We start from the raw sequence: 25,374 nt of genomic DNA, 5'->3' as shown, positions 1-25,374 counted from the left end.
TCCTTTTAAATGGCCACCTACATAAAACTAGGCTTAACTGTAATGAAAAATGAAAATCAAGAAATCTAGAAGACAAACCCTTTATTAGTATGATGTCAAATGGAAGTATAATGATGTATTCAGCTGCAGCATCGTACCATCTCCAATGGTTCATTTTATTTTTACTCTAAAATAAAACAACTTTATAATATAGTTGAATTTCCTTTCAAATTTTCAATAGCATGCTATTTTATAATAAAATATAAAGTGATGAACAAAAAAATAAACAACTAAATTCACTCCTTATTTATTATAGAATATAAAATAGAGTACTATTGTATTATTTTTACTCTAGACTCTATTTTATAGTAAAAAATAGAATGGAGTTGAAGATATTCTAATATACTACTCCTTCAGTTTCACAATACTTGATGTTCTACTTCAATGCAGAAAGATTAAAAAATTTAATTTTTTTTTCTAAAAGATAGTTGTAAAAATATAATTTAAAAATCATTCAATCAATTATATAAATGACTATAATATCTAATTGACTACACAATTTCCAATAAAATTAAAAATAACATAAAAATATCAAAAAATCTTATATTTTGAAACAACAAAAATCTTCTAAAACCTCATTTATTATGAAACGGAATGAGTAGTATACTTCATTGAGCATCCTAATGGACCGGTAAACTTCACAATGATCATTTATCTAGTCCCTTTTTAACCTATGATTCGTGACTTGTAGAGTATTAAACACAGTTATACAATAACAAATTACACTATACAAGTTTGGTGAATGATATAGCAATGGTATTAAACATAATAATAGCAAATAGTGCTTATTGCTTGCCGACATATACTACTGCATCAATCGCGCTTCTTGGGACCAATGCAACAACATCAACACTAAATCACGGATTGCAAAAAGAACATTTTCCCTTTTTGATTCAGCGTAAGGTCACAAAACTAATTGGTATAGGATGCAAGTATGTAACAAAGTTCGAGTTCATCACGAGTTGAGAACAACCGGGCCTCGTAGTTTGGTGATAGAGGAACCTCGGTTGAGATGTCTACCATCACGAGTTCGAGTCCCGGCTACAGCGGATTTAACATAGTTTCTGTTTGGTTTTTAGGACCTTCTTCGCCAGTTCCGGTTAGACACGGTGGGATAGTCGAACTAAGTGAGAAGTCCGGATGCTTTGATTATCAAAAAAAAAAAGTATCCAAAAAAGTTTAACTGCACTGTTAAGATTGGTATTCGAATTATTCACCGATATTATGGGCTTATTTATGAAGCATATGATTTTTCAGTTGAGACTAGTTTAGTTAAAGAATAGTCAAAGAATTATACAAGTCAAAACTCAATATTATACAAGTAACGGATAGAGAGTAAAAATTGGAATTTATCTTTTCTATCATATTATTAAGCGTTAGGACACGACAAAAGATTCTCGTAGGAGTCAACGGCGCTCGACGGAACGGCGACCATTACCTTAACGGCGTCACTCTGTTCAGGAACCGGAAGTAACAAACAGTAACGATCACAGCAAACCGATCCCACGTGAACCGGTTTACCAAACCCGAAATCAAGCCGTTCTAAACCGAGACGCGACCACTGCGACAGTATCAACACTCCGACCGAGTCAGGACACGCTCTCCCCTTGCTCACGGCTTCCACCACCGATCTGACGTGATCATCCCCGACTCGCTCCTTCGCTTGTTTCACTAGCATCGCCGCGTGGCTCAACCCTTTCTCCGTCAAATCTTTAACGGTGGTTTGCGCGCACCCGACGACGAAGGCGTTCCCGTAGAACCCACTAGGTAGACTCGGTTTGACTCGGTCACGAACGTTGATGCTGAACAAAAGCTTGAGGGTTTGGCTCGCGGGCAGGTTCAGTGATCGCGCCCAGCTCCGCCACACATGCGCAGAGAGCACCTCGAACGATGTGTGCTTATTAGAATTTGACTCACTGAGTCGACTCGCGAGTTTCTTGAGCTCTGTAAGTCTCTGTCTTTCGAACACTACCGTTGTCGGAACGAGTCGTTCGGCGTTGAACCGGTTTACGAACCCGCATAGATCGGGAACTCGGTTGAACTCGGGGTGGTTTAACGAGTCACGAACCGGAGAGGGGTTGAGCAAATGGCGATCCCATAAGTGTTTCCGTTTCAACTCGGTCTGACTCAGCGAGTCTCTGGACAGCTCGGCGAACAAGGTGAGAAACTCTGCGCTTCCGATCCCGTCGGAGACGCAGTGGTTAACACCGACGGCTAAAGCGGCGGCGCCGTCTCTGAGCCAAGTGAGCTGGACGACGAGAGGCGGAGCGCCGGCGAGAACGTCAATGACGTTGAGGGAGAGAAGCTTTCTCCAGCTAGTCACGTGCCGGGGAGGTTTCTGAAAGTCAAGGCACGTGAGGTTGTCAGTGACAGCTTCGAGAAAGAGAGCGCCTTGGCCACGGCAGTTAACTTCGAGACTTCCGCCGCCGCCGTCACGGACGCGACCGGAGAAAGGGAAGTAAGGAACAAGAGCGCGAGAGAGCGCTGACTTGAGACGACCCGAGAGAGAAACCGGGTCGGAAACGGGTGAGTAAACGAGGAGGTACTCGATGGTGAAGCGGAGGAAAAGCTGAGAATCTAAGGCGGAGAGAGACAGAACAGTAGAAGGTGTTTGGTCGGAAGGAGTAATGACTGTGGCTTCTTTCACATGAACCAGTGATCCCATTATACTTTTTCTATGATGATCTGTTTTTTATTTCTAAGGTGGGTCTCTGCGATGTGTTGTTATATATATATATCTCTGTCTCTGCTATGTATGCGCTTGTATAGTCACGTATAGAGATATAGTAGGGTAATATTGTAATTTAGGGCTTCTTTTTAGTCATGGTATGTCTTGTGTTGGTTGTAACCTGCATAGGTACTCTTTTGATGGGAAAGTGTTACAAGTTAACTACTTTTATGGATATTGAAAAGATTTCTACGAATATTTGGTTAATTTAGGGATATTTGCTTGATCCGGAGACATTTTGTATATCAAAGTTGATGATAGTATTGTTTGGTGGCTGGTTGATCACGCATATGTATACAGTCTACACGAATCCAATAAGGAGGTAAATCGTTTGAATAAATATCTGTACTAACAAACATCTACCGGTGACCTGATGAACCTCTCAGGCCCGCTTCCCTAGGCACGCCTTTTGGATGGCTCTCCTCCGCTCCAGCTCCGTCGCTCAGCCCTCCTTCCTTTGAAGCAGCTCTCCTCCTCCATGGCTTTGATGGTGACTGCTCCTCCGTCGCGTTTCAGGCCGCCTCCAGATCCGCCGCCGCGTAAGTCTCCTCCGCTTGAAGCTCCCTCTCCCATCGATCCACCGGAACCGCCAGACCCTCCTGACGTTTCCTTTCTCCTCGCTCTTCCTCGAAGCCCCAGCTCCTCCTCCTGTCCGTCTCTCCAAGCTCTTACCCGAATCTTAGATCTAAAGCTTCCTCTTCCATGGATGGTTTCTAAGATAAGTGGTGGTGATGTTCCGCTTGTGTCTACCGGTGATAGTACTTTCGTCTACAGGCGGTTGCTCTGTTCGGTATGCAAGTCGTCTTCATGTCGACACATGGACTGGTCTTCCATCAGCTCCTGTTCCGACTTATCTTTTCTCCCTTTTAAGGGTTTTCAGGTTCACTTCAGCTCGTCAATTTCCGCTTTTTGCTCTTCTGTTGAATGGGATATAAAGCTATTTGTCTGTGTGAGTTTGGAATTGAGGACCATAGCTTTAGCCGATGATGTACTTATGGACTTAACTTCTGTTGGTTCTACCTTTGTGCTCTTTGGTGGTCCTTTTGTCGCCTCAATGCGATCTCTTACTGCTGTGTGCAGTTCCCTTCCTGCTGTGTGCAGTTCCCTTACTGCTGTGTGCAGTTCCCTTACTGCTGTATGCAGTCCTCTTTCGGTATTCATTCTAGCTTTTGGTGCTCTGTATTTGTATTTCTCTTTTTGGTGGCAGTTGAGAGAGAAATTCATTGGTAAAGTTAGCTGGATGAATATGATTATGGCGGGTTCAGATTATCCGTTTGTCTCCTATTTGGAGCAGTCTCTTTTCCCAATATTTCTTCATGTATGGAGTGAATTGGATGAACAAGTGTCGTTGGTATTGCAAGGATCTTCCTCCCAACGAGTACTCTCCTCTGCGTTTGGTGCAGTATGTGTGGTCCTATGGATTACACTAGATGCGATCTTCCAAGAAACTTTTGAAACCGTTGTCATGCGATTTCTTATGGTTCCTTTTTATGATTTGTATCGCCATCCTATCTTTTATTTTACCAGCTCTTTGGTTTGTTTGGTTCGATGTAGCTTTGTATCCTCCTTTGAAGGAGCTTAAACCTTTCTATTTTAATTGCAAGTATGGTTTGATCAAAAAAAAAAAAAATATCTGTACTAACTAAGCATGTACAAGACCATAGATTGCGTCTATGTAAATGCGTTCAGTTTGTTTTAATGGCTGACTAAAAATGTGAAATTTCCATGCGAAAGTAAAGATGATCGCACACGAAATTTATCTTAGAATAAGAATTGATGAAGACAATAATATCTAAAAAGATGAAGAAAAAACCCTATTTGGTATTGGTTTAAAAACAAAAATATTCAAAATTAAGTTAGTATTTTCATTAGGTGTTTTCTCTATCTCCTTAGTATTAGTAGTTCTTAGTAAATTATTTATTGCGATATTTTAAAAATTCCGAAAATCCTTTGAATTGATGTGGTACAGTGTATAATAAAAGACTAAAATTGGCTGAACATTAAAAGTATGGAAACATATAGTTTTGGATGTCTATGTTAACAAATGTGCTAGAAACTCATCAACTCAATTATGTTCTTCGCCATATGAAATATTTTGTTTTTTTTTTTAAATACGGGTTGCACAAGTGATATACTCTGGACACAAAATTATTAGATTGCGGGATCGAACTATTTATTGAAAGTGGTTAAGCTTGGTCAAAATTAACCTATTTATGTAGGCAATCTAAACACAAAAGATTCCACAAAACTAATCTAAAAGCAAGAGAAACAAAAGTAAGGGACTTCTTCGGCTAAGTTCGACTCCATGAGGAAAATTACAATTCATAATTGAAAGGCTTTTGAAAAAAAATGTATATAATCAACCTAAGTTTCAAAAAAAAAGTATATAATCAACCTATGAAACGTTACACATTTCTTGTTTAGAATTATTTGGATTTCTTCTTCTTCTTGGAAATCATCGTGAGAGTAAATTTGGTTGTGGTGGCGGTTTACAGTATGATATGCCTTGTTGTTTGGGCGTTGGCGCATGTGTCTTCAACAATGAAAGATTTGGTGCCAAGGTTCTCTTGGAATAACTTTATTGGACAGTGACAAAAATATACTCATGGAATATTAAATGAAATATATATATATATATACCCTTCCATAATTATGCAAACATAAGAGAGAAAAACATCAGTACATCACTGCTTATTTCCTTGGTTTTCTAGTTATAGTCATCTTATAGTAATATTTATTATCATATCATGTGTCATTTGACAAAAACACATAAATTTATTTTGAACATCTAAGTTCCTAATAGACTCAATTTCGCAAATTATTTAAACAATTATTTGATAAATTTACTAATATTTTTCATGGTAAAAAAAATTCCCATGTATCTAATGTACTACAATGGAAAGTAACCCTAAAAGAAAACGCGATGCCTCTCTCTCTACCATGAGCCATGTGTTATATATCGAAATATCATTAAAGACTTGAATTTTTCAAATGGTTAGCATTCGAATCGATATAAATAAACGATATGTGCAGTTTTAACTAAAATCACATGTATAGATAATTCAAAAGCAACGCCACTTTTATCTTTTAAATTTCTTGAATCACCGTAGTGGTCTTGTCGTCGATTCTAGCATGGACCCACAAATATTTAACGTGGTCACTCGTATAGTATGTATGATATAAACTCTTTTTCAATGATGATAGAACAGTATACTTCGGCCCTACAAAATTACCCCTTGTTATTCATAATCCAAAATGTGATGAGTAGATTCGAAGATGTAAGAATCGATCGAATCTTACTACGACATGAGTTTCTAATAAGAAAGAAGATGAATCGAATGCAGATATCTTGTGGTCATGTTTATGTATTATTTACATTATAATGTTGTTAGATTATATGCATAAGATTATGTCTTGTCATCAAATAAATAATTAAGATGGTGGGACACATTTCACATTCCCATTGAATAAAAGATTAAAGGATGATTCGGCAATCCAGATAAATGAGACTGAATTGTTTTGATTCTGTTCATGAAAAGAAATAATGAAGATTTGGGAAGATTTTGTACCAAGAAAAATAAGGTGAGAAGATTGCTTTATGGGGAACAAACTAAAAGGGTGACTTGATATGGTATGCACATGTTGCGGTAGTCATGTTTTTTTTTCCGGTTGGGAACACTCAAAGAATCTAAGATTCTAGCTAGAGAAGCAGGAGCGGTCCTAAGCGGAACCGACTGTTTAGAGCATCCCGATTTTATATAACAATTTTAATTGTGAAAAGGACAGCAGAACGGGTAGTGTAAGCCACTACACAAAAAAATTATATGACGAATGAAGACATAAATTGGTATTTGAGTGTAGGACGACATTACATTTTTTTGAAAATAGTTAGACCGGCCCTCTAGAGTAAGTCATCTACGAGCTTTGGTCTGTATATATATTATAGAGTAGATGCATGCTGAAAAGTGAAAGGCACTTTCCATATAATACACGTCTTGTTCGTGTCGGTGACACAAATGACACGTTAATTAGAAAGGATGAGCGACCCTGAGTGATGAAAATGAAGGTAGAACTGTAGAAGTTATGTTTTGTGACTTGTGTCACTCGTATTATTAGAGTTGCTACCTTTTCAAGAAACCGTCGCTCCTCCTCTTCCACACTTTCACAAGTTGATGTCTGTACCGTCGTTTGATTTTGTTGCGCAAAGACAAGCACATAAAAAGGTTAGACGTTGTAGACGCTGTGGAAAGGTTGACATTGATCTGATACGATAATATTTATGTACATATTATCCATCCAACAAGAATTTGGTAGGCCCAGGTTTTGAGCATTGGGCAAGTAGCTACCATCCCTTCTCATAAAAATAGATTGATACTTCTAGTTACGACATTTGCTTTGACAGCTTGTTAGTATCTATTTCATTTGATATATTAGATCGATAGTACATTCAGTGCCGTGCCTGCCTTGAAAGAAATAAAGCTTTCGCTTAGGACATCATTTTCTCAAAAATAAGTCTTTCGTTATGTTATAATATTCAATATTGCCCCCGGTTAGTATTCATCCTATAAACTTTTTATATACCGTTTTAGTTAAAGTGGAACAAATAATAAACAACTAACATATACACTATTGGCCACCGCTATTACTCTCACCATTAAATTACACTTTTGTTTTATATCAATTTAGTTTAAACTTTAAACTGAGGCAAGTAATAAATAACTAAAAATAACTAGGCTTTACATCACTTGAAGTTTACAAGTTATTATTTTGGTGGTTATCACTTCTAACTATATTCTTTTTAATATTTATCTCAAATTTGTAGTTCTATTTATTGTATAATATTTTAAATTTGTATAGTAATGCAATATTTATCTCAATATTTAAGCTTGTATCTTCGTTTGAATATACCAATTAAAAACATTGAGTCACTTGAAATACAGTGAAACCTCTATAAATTAATAATATTGGGACTACACCAAAACTATAATTTTTTTATTAATTTATAAAGATATTAATTTATCGATATACTAATTAAACCAAAAACTCAATTTGAGACTATAAAATTATATTATCTTATAGAGATTTTAGTATATATTAATTTGTAGAGTATTAATTTAAAGAGGTTATACTATTATGAAGTCCATTTTTTTTTTTGAAAATTTGGTTATGTTCTTTTTCTAGGATGAATATAAAAATATTCTATTTTAGAGTTATTTTGCTAATTTAGTTTTTAAGTTGTTTGTTGTATAACTATTTTTGTTTTTTTTTTTCCGTCAACAACACACTATTATTAGCTTTGATGTATTTATGTTAAATGATTTTATTTGTATTCGCTTCGGGCAACTACAAAGGCTCACATGGCTCTGAGTACATTATTCACGTACATGTATTAATATTGTTTGTATTTTTAATCATATTAGGTTGACACCCGCGCTACACCACGGGAAATGTCTATAGGATTCTGTTATTTGATGCAACTGACATTTTATGCTTACTTCGTGTGAATAATCGAACTTTTTAGCTTAGCTTTAAATATGTTGTTTTGTGATTTTTAACTTAGCTTCTCCGCTGATATCTTACTATTTTTTTTATGAGTTTTAGCATTTGTTATTAGTACAATTTAATCATTTTAGGATGCATTTAGATGTATATATTGCATTAGAGTGTTTATTTACATTTAACAGAGGTTAAAGTGCACTTTGAGAAGTTTGGGGCGAAATCGCAAGTTTATTCTTGCAAATTTCAGAGTTCGGGGCCGATTTGAGAACCATCAAGAGGCGAGGGACAATTCTGCAAATATGAGGGGTCTGTAATGTACAACTGAAAGTCGAGGGTTGATTTGAATGGATATCTTTGCAATTTCAAAAGGCTTAGGGCCAATGCGAGAAGAACCAAAAGGTTCAAGGATCAACTGTGCAAATAATTGAAAATCCACCATTGTGGAGTTCCCGAGCTTTTCAATCTGAAGATGGCCGCGACGGTGAGAAGCAACGACTCCGGAGCTTCGAAACTGGCTGCCACGACTCGAGCTAAGGTCACGGCGGCGTTATCTGACGGCAAGTGATGATTGCTACAAGACGGACGAGACGGAGGAGGAACCACGGTGGCTAGGTGAGCGCAGCCATGGTTTGGGCGCCGACGCGACAACGAAGCTGAGCATGAAGACTACGAGCTGATAGCAAAGACGCGCCGGAGGAGCTTGATTTCATGGCCAAGACTTCGGCTCGAGCTTGATTGAACGAGGAACGCGGGCTGTAACCGCGGACCACCCCAACTCTCACTGCCGGAGCACGCCGCAAAACCGGAGTTGCAATCAACCTTTCTGAAGAAAGCGCCTACGCCATCTGCTGGGCCGTGGATCACTACATCCGTCCCCGGGATGTCGTCGTCCTCCTCGTGTCTCTCTCACCTCCGTCCTATTCAGCGTCGACTATAGTTTTTTTCTTTCTATTTAGCAGAAGAAAAAAGTGACGTGGAGAGACAAAATGTTTTGAATGGTTTTAACAGTTTTTTCAATTAATGACATGTCAATCCCTCCGTCATTTTAAAAGCTGAGATATTATGTTATGGAGAGAACTTTACTCCATTATTGTGTTGATCAGCTACTTTGTCATTTCAGCTAAAAATTCAGCCATATATAAACATACGGGCTTCTTAGCTTTATCAACCAAAACGAAATATGATGGCGTCGCATATTAGTTGATCAATATCATTCGATACAGCATAAATATAAAATCACTGTGACCTTTGTTATACATCATATGTGAAACTAAGCTAAGCCTCCTTTGAGGATGGATAATACACATATAGATGTTTCATGTCTGCATATACAGAACCCCCACAGATACACACATATAATATTTTATTTATTTACATTGAGATACAATCAAGGAAGTGAGGAAGATTTGAGCGTTAACATGTAAAGCCGGTCTGGCGGTCACCGGCCTTTAATGATTTCGCGATCATAATTAATGCAAAGAATGGCTGTAAAGTTGAATCTATTAAAGAGAGAATTTGTCTTCATGTTTGTCATAGCTTTCATGTGGTCAAAGATTGGTCGGCAGAGACATTTCACTTGCATGGAGACAAATTTATAATGCGTAAATCTTCCAGTACGTTATGTATAGCATCTTACGTACAAACTGTGTCAAACCTATATAATATGCATTTGAAATTTTCTGAGAAAAAAATGAACTTGGATACAAACAAGAACTGAAGGACTCTTAATTATTCTTTGACAATAGCTTGCTTACAAAGTGAATTCGCAATCTAGTGTAAAAGTGAGGAACAATTTAAGATTGTTCACGAGCATATCACCCTAACACTTATACATAAAATAATTCCATCGTCATTAATATTTGGAGCAACTTTCCAATTTGTTTGTGTTTATCCTACTAAAGTTGCTCCAAATAATTAAGACGATGGAGTTAAACATATAATATGCTGTATTGTTTTTTGTTTGGTATGAGCTAGATTAGATTAATAGATTAGATTATAGATATGATTTTGCATCTTTACCCCAGCGTTTTTTTTTGTTTTTCTTGATGTGATAGGCATTGCTTTGTTCTTCTTTTTATCACAACCCCTCTTTCCGTTATCTTCTTTCTCGACTTCTTTAGTTATCTTTACAACCATACCAAAAGGATCCCTTGCAAACTATTGACTCCAAGTCTTTTCACACAAAAAGAAGAAGAGATATTCTCCAAAAGTGAATCTTATTCCCAAGATCATATATTTGGCTTTTGTTATGTTTTTGTTTGGTAGTGTTAATCAAACTTACATTTAATAGTCTTCAGTGTAACTCATATTGAAATATCAATTGTTTAGTTTTCTTCATCTAGGTTTTGTTAGCATATTACTTTTGTTCAACGATAAACTAAGATAAGATGTGTTCGATTAATATTATAAACCACAAAAAGGTTTTCGTGAGCAAGTGAGTTTTTTTGGCCGCTAAAGCTACTTTCTATTAGTATAATTTTAAGTTTTAAGCTTAATTTGATGAATTTTTAAACGAAAAGGTTTCCAAATAAAATTAGAATGTGATAACCACTTTTTCTTAAAAATAATACTAAAATTCAAGATAGTAGCCACGTTCTGAACGTTTGAAACATTAACGAAAGTGTTTTTCTTCAATCAGCTAAGGTGCTCAAAAAGATAGTATCAATTTTCAGGTATCTATTAAAATTCTTATTTGGGTTTATATCATCCTTAGTTACCTATTTTTTCTCTAACACTTTTTCAAGCAAAAAAAAATATCAATTAGGTACAAGTCTCCTTGTCATTTCTTCTTTTCATTGCTCACTCACATCTGTAAATAACTTCATCCCTATAAAAAAGCGCATTCCTATCATATTCATGAGAAATACAAATTATACAATGCCTTTAGAAACAACCTAAACGTGTGTTAAATAGGCCTTAAATGGCCCATTTATCGACATATCACCCGATCTTGTAGCGCTCGCGAGGAACATATATGAGCAAACACACAATTCTATCAAATATGACAATATGCCATACACACCTACAGAAATTCTTTAGACAATCTTACAAAAAAAACTACCTAAAATTACTCGACACTAGTACGCTACTTGATTCGACTTCAATTTATATTTATATATTGATGAGATGCATACATCTTTGACACAGATCCAAGAATTAGAACTCTAGGTTTAACCTAAGTTATTTGTCTGTAAGCATACATACTAAACTGAGTTATTTGTCTGTATTTGAGCAGCCTTGTGGTCTTGCGCCGAGACCAGTACATCTTCCACACAATTCATGCTTGACCGCTAACCCTAAATTTTATATTTGTGCCTCTTTAATACTTAAACTATATTTGAACCCGCACGTCCGTGCGGACATATTTTTTTTTTATAAATAACATTTAAAATATAAAATAAGTTATAAAGATATATATTTAATATCATTTTTATGTATATAATACTATTTTGAAATTTTTTTATTTGTTGTAAATTTTTTATGATGAAATTGTACAAATTATATAACAATAAAATATCTTTCTGTATTTAAAAATACAACATTATATTAATAGTTTAATTTTAAACATTAGTTTTATATGAATTAATACATATTTTATTTTAAAAAAATTTAGAAATTTTTATTCACAAAATATTTGTATGCGACTAAATTAAATGACTTAATATTATAAAAAATATTATTTATTTAATACATTATTTTCAGTTTGGTGTTTTTATTTTTACTACAAAAATAAAAAAATAAAATGTTTCAACCAAGAAAAAATTATTTATTTGTTGTATATAAGAAGTTAATATGATAATTTTACAACTTTAGTTTTATAATTAATTGCTGAAATATATATATATATATATATATATATATATATATATATATATATATATGGTCTAGATTAAATATGATAAACAATAAAATGATAATTGCTAATGTGAAATATATTTATTTTTTATAAGAATGTTATTGTTTAGATGGATATTATTTTTGTTAGGAAAATATCATATATAAGTAAATTTAGGATGTTTAGTTAAGTTTCTAATGAATGATCTAAGATAAAAAAATAGGTGTGGAAGCACCCTAGCCTATTGGTTAAGGTTTAAAGGCTTCTACATCCAGGTCTGGGGTTCAAATCCCAGACTATGTAATTTATTGCAGATTACAGGAAATCCAGGTTTCAAGTCCCGGAGAGAGCGGTTTATTAAACAATTATGCAGACTACAGAAAAAAGGCTTACAAGGGATCTTCAACATGGTGCAAATAAATCTGGTCAGACGTGGATCTTCATAGGACGGCTCAGGTGATGCAGTTAGGCGTATGTCTTCATAAGACAGATAGTATTGTCGGTTGTCGAATCGTCTATGTAATATTTCTTATATCGTAATTGTAATATCTTAATAAATCAGCATAAAAAAAAAAGATAAAAAATAGGACCATAAATTAATAGATTAGATTTTACTCCAAAATATTTAATTTTCATATCTGGGATATCTTCAAATCTTCTTTACTTGAACTATACGATATTCTTCATATATTATTCGTTTATTCAGTCTCCACCAGTTAGAATATGACACATCAAACCATCTCATATATTTACACTTTCAGACGTCCTTTCTAGCTATTTCATGTTGTACAATTTCTTAGGTGTGTTTAGCTGCACAACATAGTGCTAACAACATTCAGAAAGTAACTAAAGCTAAAATAAAATATTTGAAATAAAAATTAAAATAAAATTTGAAATTAAAGGAATCAAGGAAAAACACATCTTTATTGTCTTCTTACAATTCTATTCCACATGACAACAACAAAGATAATAAAATAAAAATATAGGCTTATTTGCTGTTAGTTTAATGCATCTCCCGACGTATAGCTTTGGGTTCACAAGCTGGGATACGCATCTGGGATACGCGACGACGATGCGGACTTTTCGTGAGATTTGAACTGATACGATCGTATAAAAATCATATGACGCGTGACGTCATAAAAGATCGACTCGATCAATGAGGAAACCTATTTTGACCACTAACCACGCGTATCGCGTACCTCGCCATGTTATTCCCGCTTATGTTGGAGTATATATATTTTATCGAGTTTTACATTCCAAAAATATCTAGTTTCCAATTCGCCACAAGTGTGAATCAGATGAAAATTTAAAATACTTAGTTACATGGTTAATGGGCGCACAATAAAGGCTAGCTATCATCGTCATGTACATGCCAGCTTTTTGCACGCTGTTTATGAGCCATCTTCAGTCCTTTCCTATTCTTTATAGACATAATGGGAAAATCTCTTCTGATATGCTTCCTTTAATACTACTATACATTATACAAACTTAAACTAATAGTGCTAGTAGAAAGTAAACGCAATCATTTGCTCAATATATGTGAATGCGACCATCCCTATCCCGCTTTCGGCACATGCGAGTATGATATGTGCATTAGTGCATAGGATATGCTTCTAAATTTATTAATTACGTATGCATAGGAATAGGATATGCAACTGATGTAAAGTCTACTACTCCTCCGTTTCAAAATGTTACATATTTTAGTTTTTTCACACATTTTAATAAAATACATTAAATTTGTATGATTTTTTGTGATTAGTTATTTTTTCGCATAATTTTAAGCCAATAAAAAATTAATAAGTACAATTAAGTTTTTTGAAGTTTGCAATTAGTTAATAAAACATGCATTGAAAATAAAAAAAAATAGATTTTTTGAAACAAATTTTTTTCTCTAGAATATGTAACTTTATGAAACGCAAAGAGTATTTACTAGGTGATTTTTCCGTGCTCATGCACGGTATAAATATTTATAAAGTAAATAAATTATAATAATTTATTACTATTTTGTTTTTAATTTTTAATTATTCTGCTATTTATATTGTAATCAACATGCATGGCTTATTTTAAACAACTTTATGTTATTTTAACTAGTCAATTAGACATATAATTTTAGATATATAAAATCTCGACTGTTTGATTATTATTTGGCTATATTAGATAACATTTATTTTTCTAATTTAACTAAAGTATTTTTTTACACAGATTAGTTTTTTAATTAATTTTGTTATTTTCATGTAGTTTGATTCTTATCTTAGTTTGTAAATATATTTTAGTAAGATTATTTATAATTTAATATATATTGCTTTGAGAATCAAACAACAAAAGTACACTAAAGTGTTGATCAATTCAATGTCACATAAATAAATATAATATATATATATAAGGTATTCAAAATACTGAATTGTGATAGTTGGCTAATATATTTATAATATTATTTTAAAATTTCATATTTATTCAGTAATATGTTGACACGTTCTATATTTATATGTATAAAATATTATTATAAATAAAATATCTGATTTTTATTTAATGTTTTTTTTTGTATAAAATTTTGGATTGGTCTAGTTACTAATTAGGTGAGTATATTGTGTTACATTTTCATCAAATTTAAGTATAACTATTTATAATCTAATTCAACCAAATTGTATTTTTTTGTATTCATTGTATTAGTTTTGGTTTTCATATTAGATATGTAAATATATATTTGATTTCTTAGTCATCTAGTATATGTTAATTTGTAAAAATAATATTATAAAATAAAGTGATGATAGGTACAAAATTTTATAAAAACATAACCGATAAATTTTAAAAGGGAATATTAATTATTTACTTTAATATCAAGAGTATTTTTTCTAAGCTTTCCTTTCTATGACATCACATTATATATATAAAAATAGATCTTAAAAGATAGATAATTTTATGTATAATTTATTATGATAATTATTTTAATTTAATACATTTTAGAATTTGAGAAAAAAGTAAATGAAAACATAAAGCGGAATAAGAAGAGGAGAGAGATTCATGTGATGAGAAGAAAACAACTTTTATATTAAAAACATAAAGACTACGAGAGAAACAATAAAGTTCTACGGTCATATGAGTCTTTTTGACATGAGAAAGTGTGTCTCAAGCACTAAATATCTTATAAATTAATTGAAAAGTGAGAAAGTGTCTCTAGGTGTAAAAAACTCATTATTCAACTATTAAATATCTGTATTGTATTATAATTATATGTAGCTAGATTTTGATCGAAGCTTTTAAAGCGCAAAATTATTTTTTGTTGATATTAATATGTATGTTTGTTCATGGGTTAACTTTTGTTGATAAATTTATTTTTTGTTCGCATTTTGGTTCGATTCAAGTTTTTGTTTTGTTTTGGTTCATTTTCAGTTATGGTTTTTGTATTTTTTTTTTTTTTGTTTTTAGTTCAACAGATATAAACCGGTTCAGTTATTTACCAGATTGAGTTTAGTTTAGGTTTGGTTATTTTGTTTTTTGGTGTGGTTCAAATACCAATATTATGAATCAATACAATTTTGAGTTCAATTCAGTTTTGTTTGATTTCTATTTTTCGGATAATTTTGAATAATTTGGGTTAAATGACATTTTGATTTTTTTTGGTAAATTATCGGATAATTTGAATAAATTTAAATATTTCAGATAAAAATTATTCTAGTGATTTGGTTCTATCACGGAATTTTAATAGTTTTAAATATTTTGGTAAAAAGAAATACTAATAGGTTAGTCCGGTGTTTGGCTAGTTTGGTTTATAAGTAATACTAGATTTTGATCCGCGCTTAGAAAGCGCGGGTTTGTATTTGTAATTAAATATATTTTAAGCGAATTTCTATATAAGATAGTGTATAAGTTTGAGCATATTTATCCAAAACCACGGACCAAACCGTACCAAACTAAAAAACCAAAATTGAACTGAACTGCATAAATAATAGAGCAAATCATATATCTATGACTGAAAAAATGAAACCGAACCGATAACCAAATGAGTACCTGAATTTTTAAATAAAAATTATATACTTAAAAATATTAATTACATTTAATTTTAAATAACTAAATATCCTAAAATACTATTTATAAACCAGATAACCCGAAAACTTGAATTACCCAAATATTTATATTTGGTTGATAAATAATTTAGTTAACCAAAAGTATAATTTATGTATATAATTATTTATTTCAAATATATATATATATATATATATAACTATTTTTAATATAACACATAGTATCAAAACTATTTTCAAAATAATATTATGTTTTAAAATAAGTAGATTTTGTTCTAAAACACAATTCTGCTGCTAACCTATTTTAAAGTATCGATATAGTGTTAATAAATAACAAAGTGTTTTCAAAGTTTTTAGAAATTATCACTAACCGATTTATAATTTGTTAGACTAAATATCTAATAGAACCGAAGATAAATAGCCATTTTTTGAAAATATAGCAGATGGAAAGATCGAACATGTTTTATGTAGACCATAATCATATCTATGGATTCGTATAGGAACTAGTTTGATATTAAATAATACAACCATCTTGGAATATTAAGTTGTGACAAACATCGTTTAGTTTGTGAATGATAATGTTGAAGTGTTCATATATATAACATAGTTAGTGAAATCAGTTTAGTTAATAAGGTTGGTATAAATTAATGGTTGATCTCTGTAAAAGATGCAATTTTTTTACAATGGATATTGTATTCTGTTTATAGTCTCCGAAGGTATTAACTATTAAATAAATCACAAATAACCATATATATAAATATAGGGTGGATATTATTTAATAATAGCATAAAATAATTATGATGGAATAATGCGTATATAGTAAACGTATATGTAGAGAATTAGGTTAATACCATTTTATGACTAACTTGCCTTTAATGAAGAATAATTAAGTTAGTAGTATGAGAAATAATAGGAATTCTAGTTGAATGAAATGGTCCAACTTATGACTTATTTTAAGTAGATTTTTTAGGACTTTTTCCCTTTTAATAGTATTGACTAGATTTTGACCCGCGCTTAGAAAGCGCAGGTTTATTTTTGAAATTAAATAAATTCTTCTTATATAAGAGATAATGTATAAGTTTGAGTATATTTACCCGAGTGCACTGAACCGTATCAAACTGGGAAAAAAACTCAAAATTAAGCTGAATTTCATAAATAATCGAGCATAGAAAAAATAGAAACCAAAGTAAGGATCAAATGAGTACTTAAAATTTTAAAATACAAATTATATACCTATTAAACATAACTAAACCATTAAAAATTCCTTCTCTTTTAATAGTATTAATATGTGGTAATGATTACATTTGAATAATCTAACATATATTCATATGGATTTATTGTTAGAGCAATTATATAATAGATTATGAAAAAATAATAAATGAATTCATTTAAATTATGTAAAGTATTTATATAGTTAGAGAAATATAAGTTAAAACCAAATAAATAATTAAAGTCTAATGAAATGGTCCAACAATCTTGTTGAAGTAGATTTTTTTAGGAGTGATTCCCTTTTAATAGTATAGATGTTTATAATACTTGATAATTTTAAGTCTATATAATCAATATTTTTAGGTATATAAGTTGTATTTTGGATATTCAGATTTCCTATTTGGTTTCGATTTGATTTTTTTTTTTTCAATTCCAGAGATATAGGAACCCATCTGATTTTTCTGAACATTGATTCGGTTTGGTTTCATTTTTTTGTTATGTTTCAGTTTTTTTTATGTTCTCGATTTATATACCAAAGCCAAAATTTGTTTGTGCAATCTGTTTTATATTTGATAAATAACTGAGTTAAATTTTTTAATGATTGATTTTATAAATAAAATATTAAGATTATACCATATTAAAACCGTTGCAAGTATCCAATTTATGATTATAGAATATTCTAAGTATTTTGATGTGTACGCAGTGCAAGAAAGCAACCGTCATTTGTTGTCCATATGGATGGGGAGCTATCTGATTGGTTTACAAAATTTATATGAATCTATTATGTTGCTGACAAAAAAAAATATTTTGATGTTTATAACTATGAATTTAAAAAAATTATATTTCATTGATAAAATACAAATCAGTACCATCAATATATTAAAATGTAAAATATATTTTTTATATACCGGAAATATTTAGTAAATAGTTAGAATCTGGAGGGATATTCTCAAAGTTCTTACATACATTTGTTAATTTTTATAAACTCTGTTAAGACAATATTTGAGTTTTAATATTAAAGATCTCTATCTAGATTTGCTCCGATTTATTTCCAAAATATTAGATTTGCTCCAATTTATTAGTAAAATATTTTAAAAATATAAGCGAATGATTTAAGACATTTATAATATTTCAAAATCTAGATTTGCTCCCATTTATTTTCCAACTAAACAGGATATGTTTAAATTAAAAGTTTGAATTTATTTTGTTTGCTAGTTTAGATCTTTCTATATGAAAAGATTTGAAAATTCAGATTATTAAATTACAGTTTAATTGTATATTTCTATTGATATGTGTTGGTCGTGTTTTTTCATATACTTAAGTTCATGGAGATTGGAGAAAATAACATGTAATGATAGTTTACATTTACATTTTGTGGATTCAAATATTGTGACGTATTAATCTTCTTTTATTAAGTTTGATACATTACGTTATAGATTTGTTTCATTTTAAAATATTGAGTAAAGCTGTTTTAAATGAATTATGATAATATATATTTAAGTGAAATTGTTTTATTGTTTAATTAAATTTTAAAAACAGTGGCGCTACTATAAATACTAACAAAACCAAGGGGACGTTAAAAAAAGGTCTCTTGTAAATAGTATAGATGAGAATTACAGCTCTATATATACTAGAGGTGTTCAATCCGGATATCGGTTCGGTTTTTTCGGTTAGTAAAATATAACTATCATTCTAAATCCATATTTAATGCGGTTCGGTTCGGTTTATAAACCATCGATTTTCGGTTTATTCAGTTTTATACCAAAACATAATTATTTAGTTTGGGATGATAGTATATAAATTTCTGAGTCATATTTTCATCCAGTCATTTACTAAAAAATATTATATTTTTAAATTTTTAAAAAACGTTTATACCTTCAGATGAAATAATCAAATCTAGAATTAAAATCAAAGCTTGGAATTTTGAATATATAAATTAAAAAAAAGAGAATAATGAAAGAAAAGTTTTTTCATTCTTCCATATTTGGTGCTCATCAAAATTATGCTTCTTCGAGTGAAACTTTGTTCGTTTATAAATAAGAAAAAAGTTGTGAAGATTTTTTTCTAGTTATCATCCATCAAATTTATAACCTTCACTTCAATTTAATCAATGCTAAAAAGAAAGCAAAATGATTAAAAGAAGAAGATTAAGAAAATAAGAAGCCTCGGTTGCGATGAATTTTTCTTTATTTATATTTTAAGTGCTTTTCAAATTAGGATTCTTTATTACTATAAAAAAATATGGTAATAATTATTAACAAAAGAATAACTTATATAACAAATAGATTTTCATGTGACGTTATAAAATATGTACATATTTACATGTTTCTATTTTTTATCGGTTTTGTTCGGTTTATTCGGTTTAATCGGTTATAAATCAAACCATATCCAAATCCTACTATAAAATCATATCCATTTGGTTTATATGGTATATACCAAAACCACACCATATTATCTATTTCGGTTCGGTTTGGTTTGGTACGGTTTGGTTTTACTATATTAGACAGGCCTAATATATACTGAAGTTACAAAATCATACTCCTACAATATATGAGAAATTATACAATTAGTGTGGAAAATGAAATATATAATAAAATGATTGTAATGATTGAGTGAGATATATACTCTTTCCTTACATCAACTTCACATCTTTTTCGGACCCATGTGGAAATCAATATATATATTTCCAATTCTAACATATACTTATTCGATTGTGTTTCTCATTTCCATCTTACATCGATCTCACAGTACTAAGCAAAAACATGAACCCTACTCATGACAAACCAATACTACTTACATTATTCACTCTTATTCTCCAACTTTCAAACGCTATCAATGCATCACCATCCCCACCCATAACGGCTCTTTACGCATTTGGCGACTCCACAGTTGATTCCGGTAACAACAACTATATCCCTACTCTTTTCCGGAGCAACCATTCACCCTATGGTAGATCCTTTCCGGCCAAACTCTCCACCGGAAGATTCTCAGACGGAAAACTCGCCACCGACTTCTTAGCCTCCTCTCTAGGACTCAAATCCACTATACCAGCTTACCTCGATCCTTCGGTCAAACCACTTGACCTTTTGACTGGCGTTAGTTTTGCCTCGGCCGGAGGTGGGTTAGATGATCGCACGGCCATGCTATCGTTGACTTTGACCATGGACAAGCAATGGAGTTACTTTGAGGAGGCGGTACGTAAGATGAAGAGTGTAGTTGGAGAGTCGGAGACTAACAGGGTGATTAAGAATGCTTGGTTTGTGATTAGTGCGGGGACTAATGATATGATCTTTAACGTTTATGATCATGTTCTTGGGAGTTTTATCTCGGTTTCGGATTATCAAGACTATCTACTCAGAAACGTCGAAGCTTTTGTCCAGGTTTCTGTAGCTACTTCCAACTTTTAAGTTATTTATATTCTGTTTATTTATTTTAAAATAATAGGCAGATTCGCAAAGGAAAATAACCACATAAACTATTATCTCTATAGAATTGTCTATACGTTAATAAGAAACGAAATGTCCTAGTCGTATGGATCCCACCCATTAAATTACTTGAGTAAGACATATACGGCTCTACGCATTCTGCTAATCTAACAATCAGATAAAATTCTTTTTTTACTATTTTAGACAATTTTATAACGCTTTCATCCTATTATTATTCTTTTAAAATGTATTGGTGCCAAAAGTGTTGTTAACAGGTAAAATTTTATTATCGAACCTTTATATTTCTAAGTTGAATGTTATGAACTTTTTCAACGATGTCATGAATTCTCTACGGGTTAAATAAAAAACTCAAAATGGGCCTTAACCCATAATTCGCATTCTTATGATTTTTGGTTAAACATTACATGTTTTGTAGGCTTAGTTTTATGTACGTTGTTTTGATTATTTAGGCCCATATATTATTTCTGCAATTTATACTCTCATGATCTCATACTCATAGCGAAGAGACTGACCTAGATACATAGATCTCCATATAACAGCTAAAAATGTAAATCTCTAATGTATCTTTTAATCTTCCAAATGGTCAACAGAGACTACACGACGCAGGAGCCCGAAGGATTACAGTAGCGGGACTACCACCAATAGGATGCCTTCCGGTGCAAGTAACACTTGGTACTGTCACTCTCCCTCGGATCTTCCATAAACGGATCTGTACGGAAAACCAGAACACTGATTCTCAGCTATACAATCAAAAGCTACTGAAGCTAAACTTCCTTTTCAGTCAGAGGCTTCGAGGCTCCAAAATTCTTTACCTCGACATCTACACTCCAATAATGGACATGATCAAACATCCTTATAAATACGGTATGTAATTTGATTTTTATACACAAGAAAATTTGTTAACTGTGGCGTAAATTTTTTTGACTTGATAACTTTGGAATATGAATAAATGCAGGATTAGAAGAAACGTTAAAAGGATGTTGCGGGACGGGGTTCTTAGAAGCAGGACCTCTATGCAAGTCGTTGTCTGGAACTTGTGATGATGTTTCCAAGTATTTGTTCTTCGATTCTGTGCATCCTACCCAAAAGGCTTACTCTGTCATTGCTACTTACGCCTTACAAAAATTGTTGCCTCTCCTCTAATTTGTTAGTGTAAAGATGACACTACAATTGAGTAATGCAGAAAATAAATCAAGAGATAAAATAGATATAAGCAACCAACTATTGTTTTATTAGAAATCGCCTAAAAAATTTATTACAAGATTTGCTTATCAGCTTTACACAACCTGTTAACATCCTAACAGCTGTTAATGAAAGATTTTTAATCTATCCAAACTTGTCTCTTTATCGTCAGTACTTCAACATATGCATCACCACGACCCAAGAACACCCCTAAGAGATTTTCACCCTTACTCTATAATAATAGTCAGTGTCTTATGGAATACACACGACTCCATAGCTCTTTTATAGTGATCTTCACATTCTTGAAATCCTAATCTCCAAAGAACATGGATACAAACAACTTCCATATCAATAAGTGTACTTTCTTTTTCTTAAAATGCACTTATTTTTTAAAGCATAAACTTGCTTCTCAAGTTTATCTCCTGCCTTTTGTCCACGGTATAAACTTGCTCCTCAAGTTTATCCCACGCTAGCTCAACACCTTGCATCCATATGGTCTCCACAACTCTGCATGCCTCCTGGTTCACTCTCTGGCGCACACTGCCTCATCAACTACTTCAACGACTACATCAAGATATAAACCCTTAGTTTATCCTTCTTCATCTCAGCATATCTTGCATCCATATGGTAACCCACCACTCTGCATACCTTATGTAGTAACGACTAATGCATCCAACATCAGTGACTTCGTTGCCTAGTTAATCTTGAAAGACTATTGACATCTACAAGTTCAACCTGCATCTTTATAATTTTTATATTATTCTCTGCAATTTTTTAAGGAATGTTATCACGTCCACAACACTTTTCGCAAGCTAACTGACAAATATAAACTTGGGAAAACTGTTTTTTTAGAGCAAAAAAATGGTAACTATGTCCCTTTAGACTAATCTATATTTTATGTCATATTTTCTTATAACACCCTTTAATATTTTTGAAAATAAATTTAGTAAACAGTTTTACAAACAAAAAAAATTTGGAAAAATAGTAACTTTTGATAAAATACCTATATGAACTTAGTGATATTTTTTCCAGTTATAAAAAAGTTAAAATTATAAATTTCATATTGTGTTCTAAATAAAGTAGAAATGACATTCTACGAAGTAGAAAACGAAATCCACTTTTTTCATTGAATCTACAATGTTTAGAATACGTGATCTACGTAAATAGGAGTATTCTAAAAATATTTAGAATACACATTCCGCGCTTAACCTATCGTTCTAAATCTTTAGAAATCAAAATCTACACATTAATATAAATCTAAAACACGTAGAAACCGACTTCTACAGATTTACTATAAATCTAAAACATGTAGAAATCAAAATCTAAACATTACTATAATTCTAAAAAACTGTAGAAACCGATTTTTACATATTAGTTGTATTCTACGGATAAGAAATCAGTTCCTAAAAATATGGAAACAAAATATTTGGGAATATTCACTTTTATATTTTGAAAAAAAAAATCGATTTTTTTTTAAAAAAATAAAAAAACGAAAAAGGAACAAAAAAACAAATAAAAACGAAAAATGAATAAAAAATTACAATTTTAAGGGCATTACTGCCATTTTGAAAAAAATTAGTCTAATGGAACATAAAGTAGTATAGATTAGTATAAAGGGACATAGTTACCATTTTTTTGCTCTAAAAAAACAATTTTCCCTATAAACTTTTAATTTTGTTACTACGGTTTATTTCCCTCTCCAAACTAACTGACAATTAATTCAGAGTGAAGAAATTTCGAGTCTCGAGTTATGTTAACTAGGTTATTAGAGAGGGCATTCATTGATAATATGGGAATAAATTCTGATTAAAAGACATTTTAATGAATATGTGGGGGTCATCTTCTATATGGCATTTAGGTATGAACATTGAAGAAAAATATGTATTGTGTAGCCTTTTTCAAAAAAAAAAAAATTTATGTATTGTGAAAATGCTACGATAAGTCGAATATTAACAACAAAAGGATCTTTCACCTTACATAAATATTTGACTTATATATACTGTCCAAAATATTAAGGATTGGGAAGAATCTGATACAAACAAAGAAACAAGTAGACACAAAACCAGAAAAACCTTTCGTAGTTTTTTTATTCCCTGAAAAATATGTAAATATTCTGAAATATATAATACAATATAGTCAAATTGTTTTCAAGACCCGAGATGATAAGAAAACTAGTATGGCAAAGTACATCTGTCTTCTTGTTTTTCTCTTTTATTTTATTTTAAAAGAAAGTCATATGAGAGAAGAAACAAATATGCAAAGAACTTCCGTTGTAATATAAAAGGAGTGGTATTGTCAGGAACAATATACTAAAAGAGTGGAATGGAAAGAAAAATTGATGTTTTTAGTTGGGTCTAAGTAATTTCAAATGATAAGTATTATTATAATGTCTCAGCCATACGTAGCGCAATTTGATTTGTTATATTATCTACAACTAAATTAAGATCACTTAAATTGAGAGTTGATTTTGAAAAGTTGACAACGGTTAGTTTGCCGTTAGATGTCCAAAGACGACGTAATTTAGCATAATTGATGTTGAATGGGTACCTGCAAGTGAGCATTTGATAAGATAGAGACAGGAAAAGTTTTTTTTTTGTAACAAATAAGACAGGAAAAGGTTATCGAGATCAACCCAAGCATATACGATTGCATATATAAGCTTCACTGGTTTAACGTTAATGCATAAATTAATTACTGACAAAATCTCCATGTTAGGGGAAAAAGTAATGGCTTACGATACTTGTGTCGTGTGAGAGTGAAAGCGGAAATTACGCATACATTTGCAACGTCTCACAACAAGACACAACCAAGACAACGTGCAATGTTCTTGTAACTCTCAAAACCATATAGACTCACTAATCTTTTTTAATGGTTACTATTCAGGATAAAACGAATCTCTCTGTTCACAACTCGATCACAAACATTTATATTTAAATAAGCATTTAACATCTCGACATAATTATACAGGAGTGTCAAAATGAGCTATCTCGTTCAACTCAACTCATAGTGAGCTCGGATCTTTTATGAACTAGCTCAACTCAGCTCATTTATTATATGAGCTTCAATATGTAATTCGAATTTAGATTATCTAAATCATGATTTAAACGAACTAACTCGCGATCAAATATAAAATCATATTATATAACTAATTATAAATAAAATATAGAATTAAAATAATTTTCATAATATAATTTAAAATTTAAATATTAAAACTCCAAAACATTAATATGAAATACTGAATAAAACCAACACCTAAGAATACATTAAATCAAAGCTAAATTAATGATCCAAAAATCTATTTTTACTTTTTGATAAAATGTGAAATTTTATTGATCAAGGCAAAAAGAATAAGCATTTACATGATCCAATAAAGCCTAAAAAGATTTACAAGGCAATAACAATGATTTATTTTGT

General features: G+C 31.6%; 2 protein-coding genes across 2 annotated transcripts; one reads left to right on the top strand and one right to left on the bottom strand.

Annotated features, from left to right (window-relative positions):
• Positions 1-457: 457 nt before the first annotated feature.
• On the bottom strand, positions 458-2,759 carry LOC103866967 (taxadien-5-alpha-ol O-acetyltransferase-like). The gene has a single exon (XM_009144987.3). It carries the CDS (start codon positions 2,702-2,704, stop codon positions 1,409-1,411), a length of 1,296 nt encoding a protein of 431 aa, XP_009143235.2. The 5' UTR covers positions 2,705-2,759; the 3' UTR covers positions 458-1,408.
• Positions 2,760-16,464: 13,705 nt separating this feature from the next.
• Positions 16,465-22,017, top strand: LOC103866966 (GDSL esterase/lipase At2g40250-like). The gene is made up of 3 exons (XM_009144985.3): positions 16,465-20,712; positions 21,369-21,642; positions 21,734-22,017. The coding sequence occupies exons 1-3, from the start codon at positions 20,095-20,097 to the stop codon at positions 21,919-21,921; spliced, it is 1,080 nt and encodes a 359-aa protein (XP_009143233.1). The 5' UTR covers positions 16,465-20,094; the 3' UTR covers positions 21,922-22,017.
• Positions 22,018-25,374: the final 3,357 nt, after the last annotated feature.

Source organism: Brassica rapa, chromosome A05, assembly GCF_000309985.2.
Source record: "Brassica rapa cultivar Chiifu-401-42 chromosome A05, CAAS_Brap_v3.01, whole genome shotgun sequence".
Taxonomy (NCBI): Eukaryota; Viridiplantae; Streptophyta; class Magnoliopsida; order Brassicales; family Brassicaceae; genus Brassica; species Brassica rapa.
This window is presented reverse-complemented; position numbering and strand designations above follow the sequence as displayed.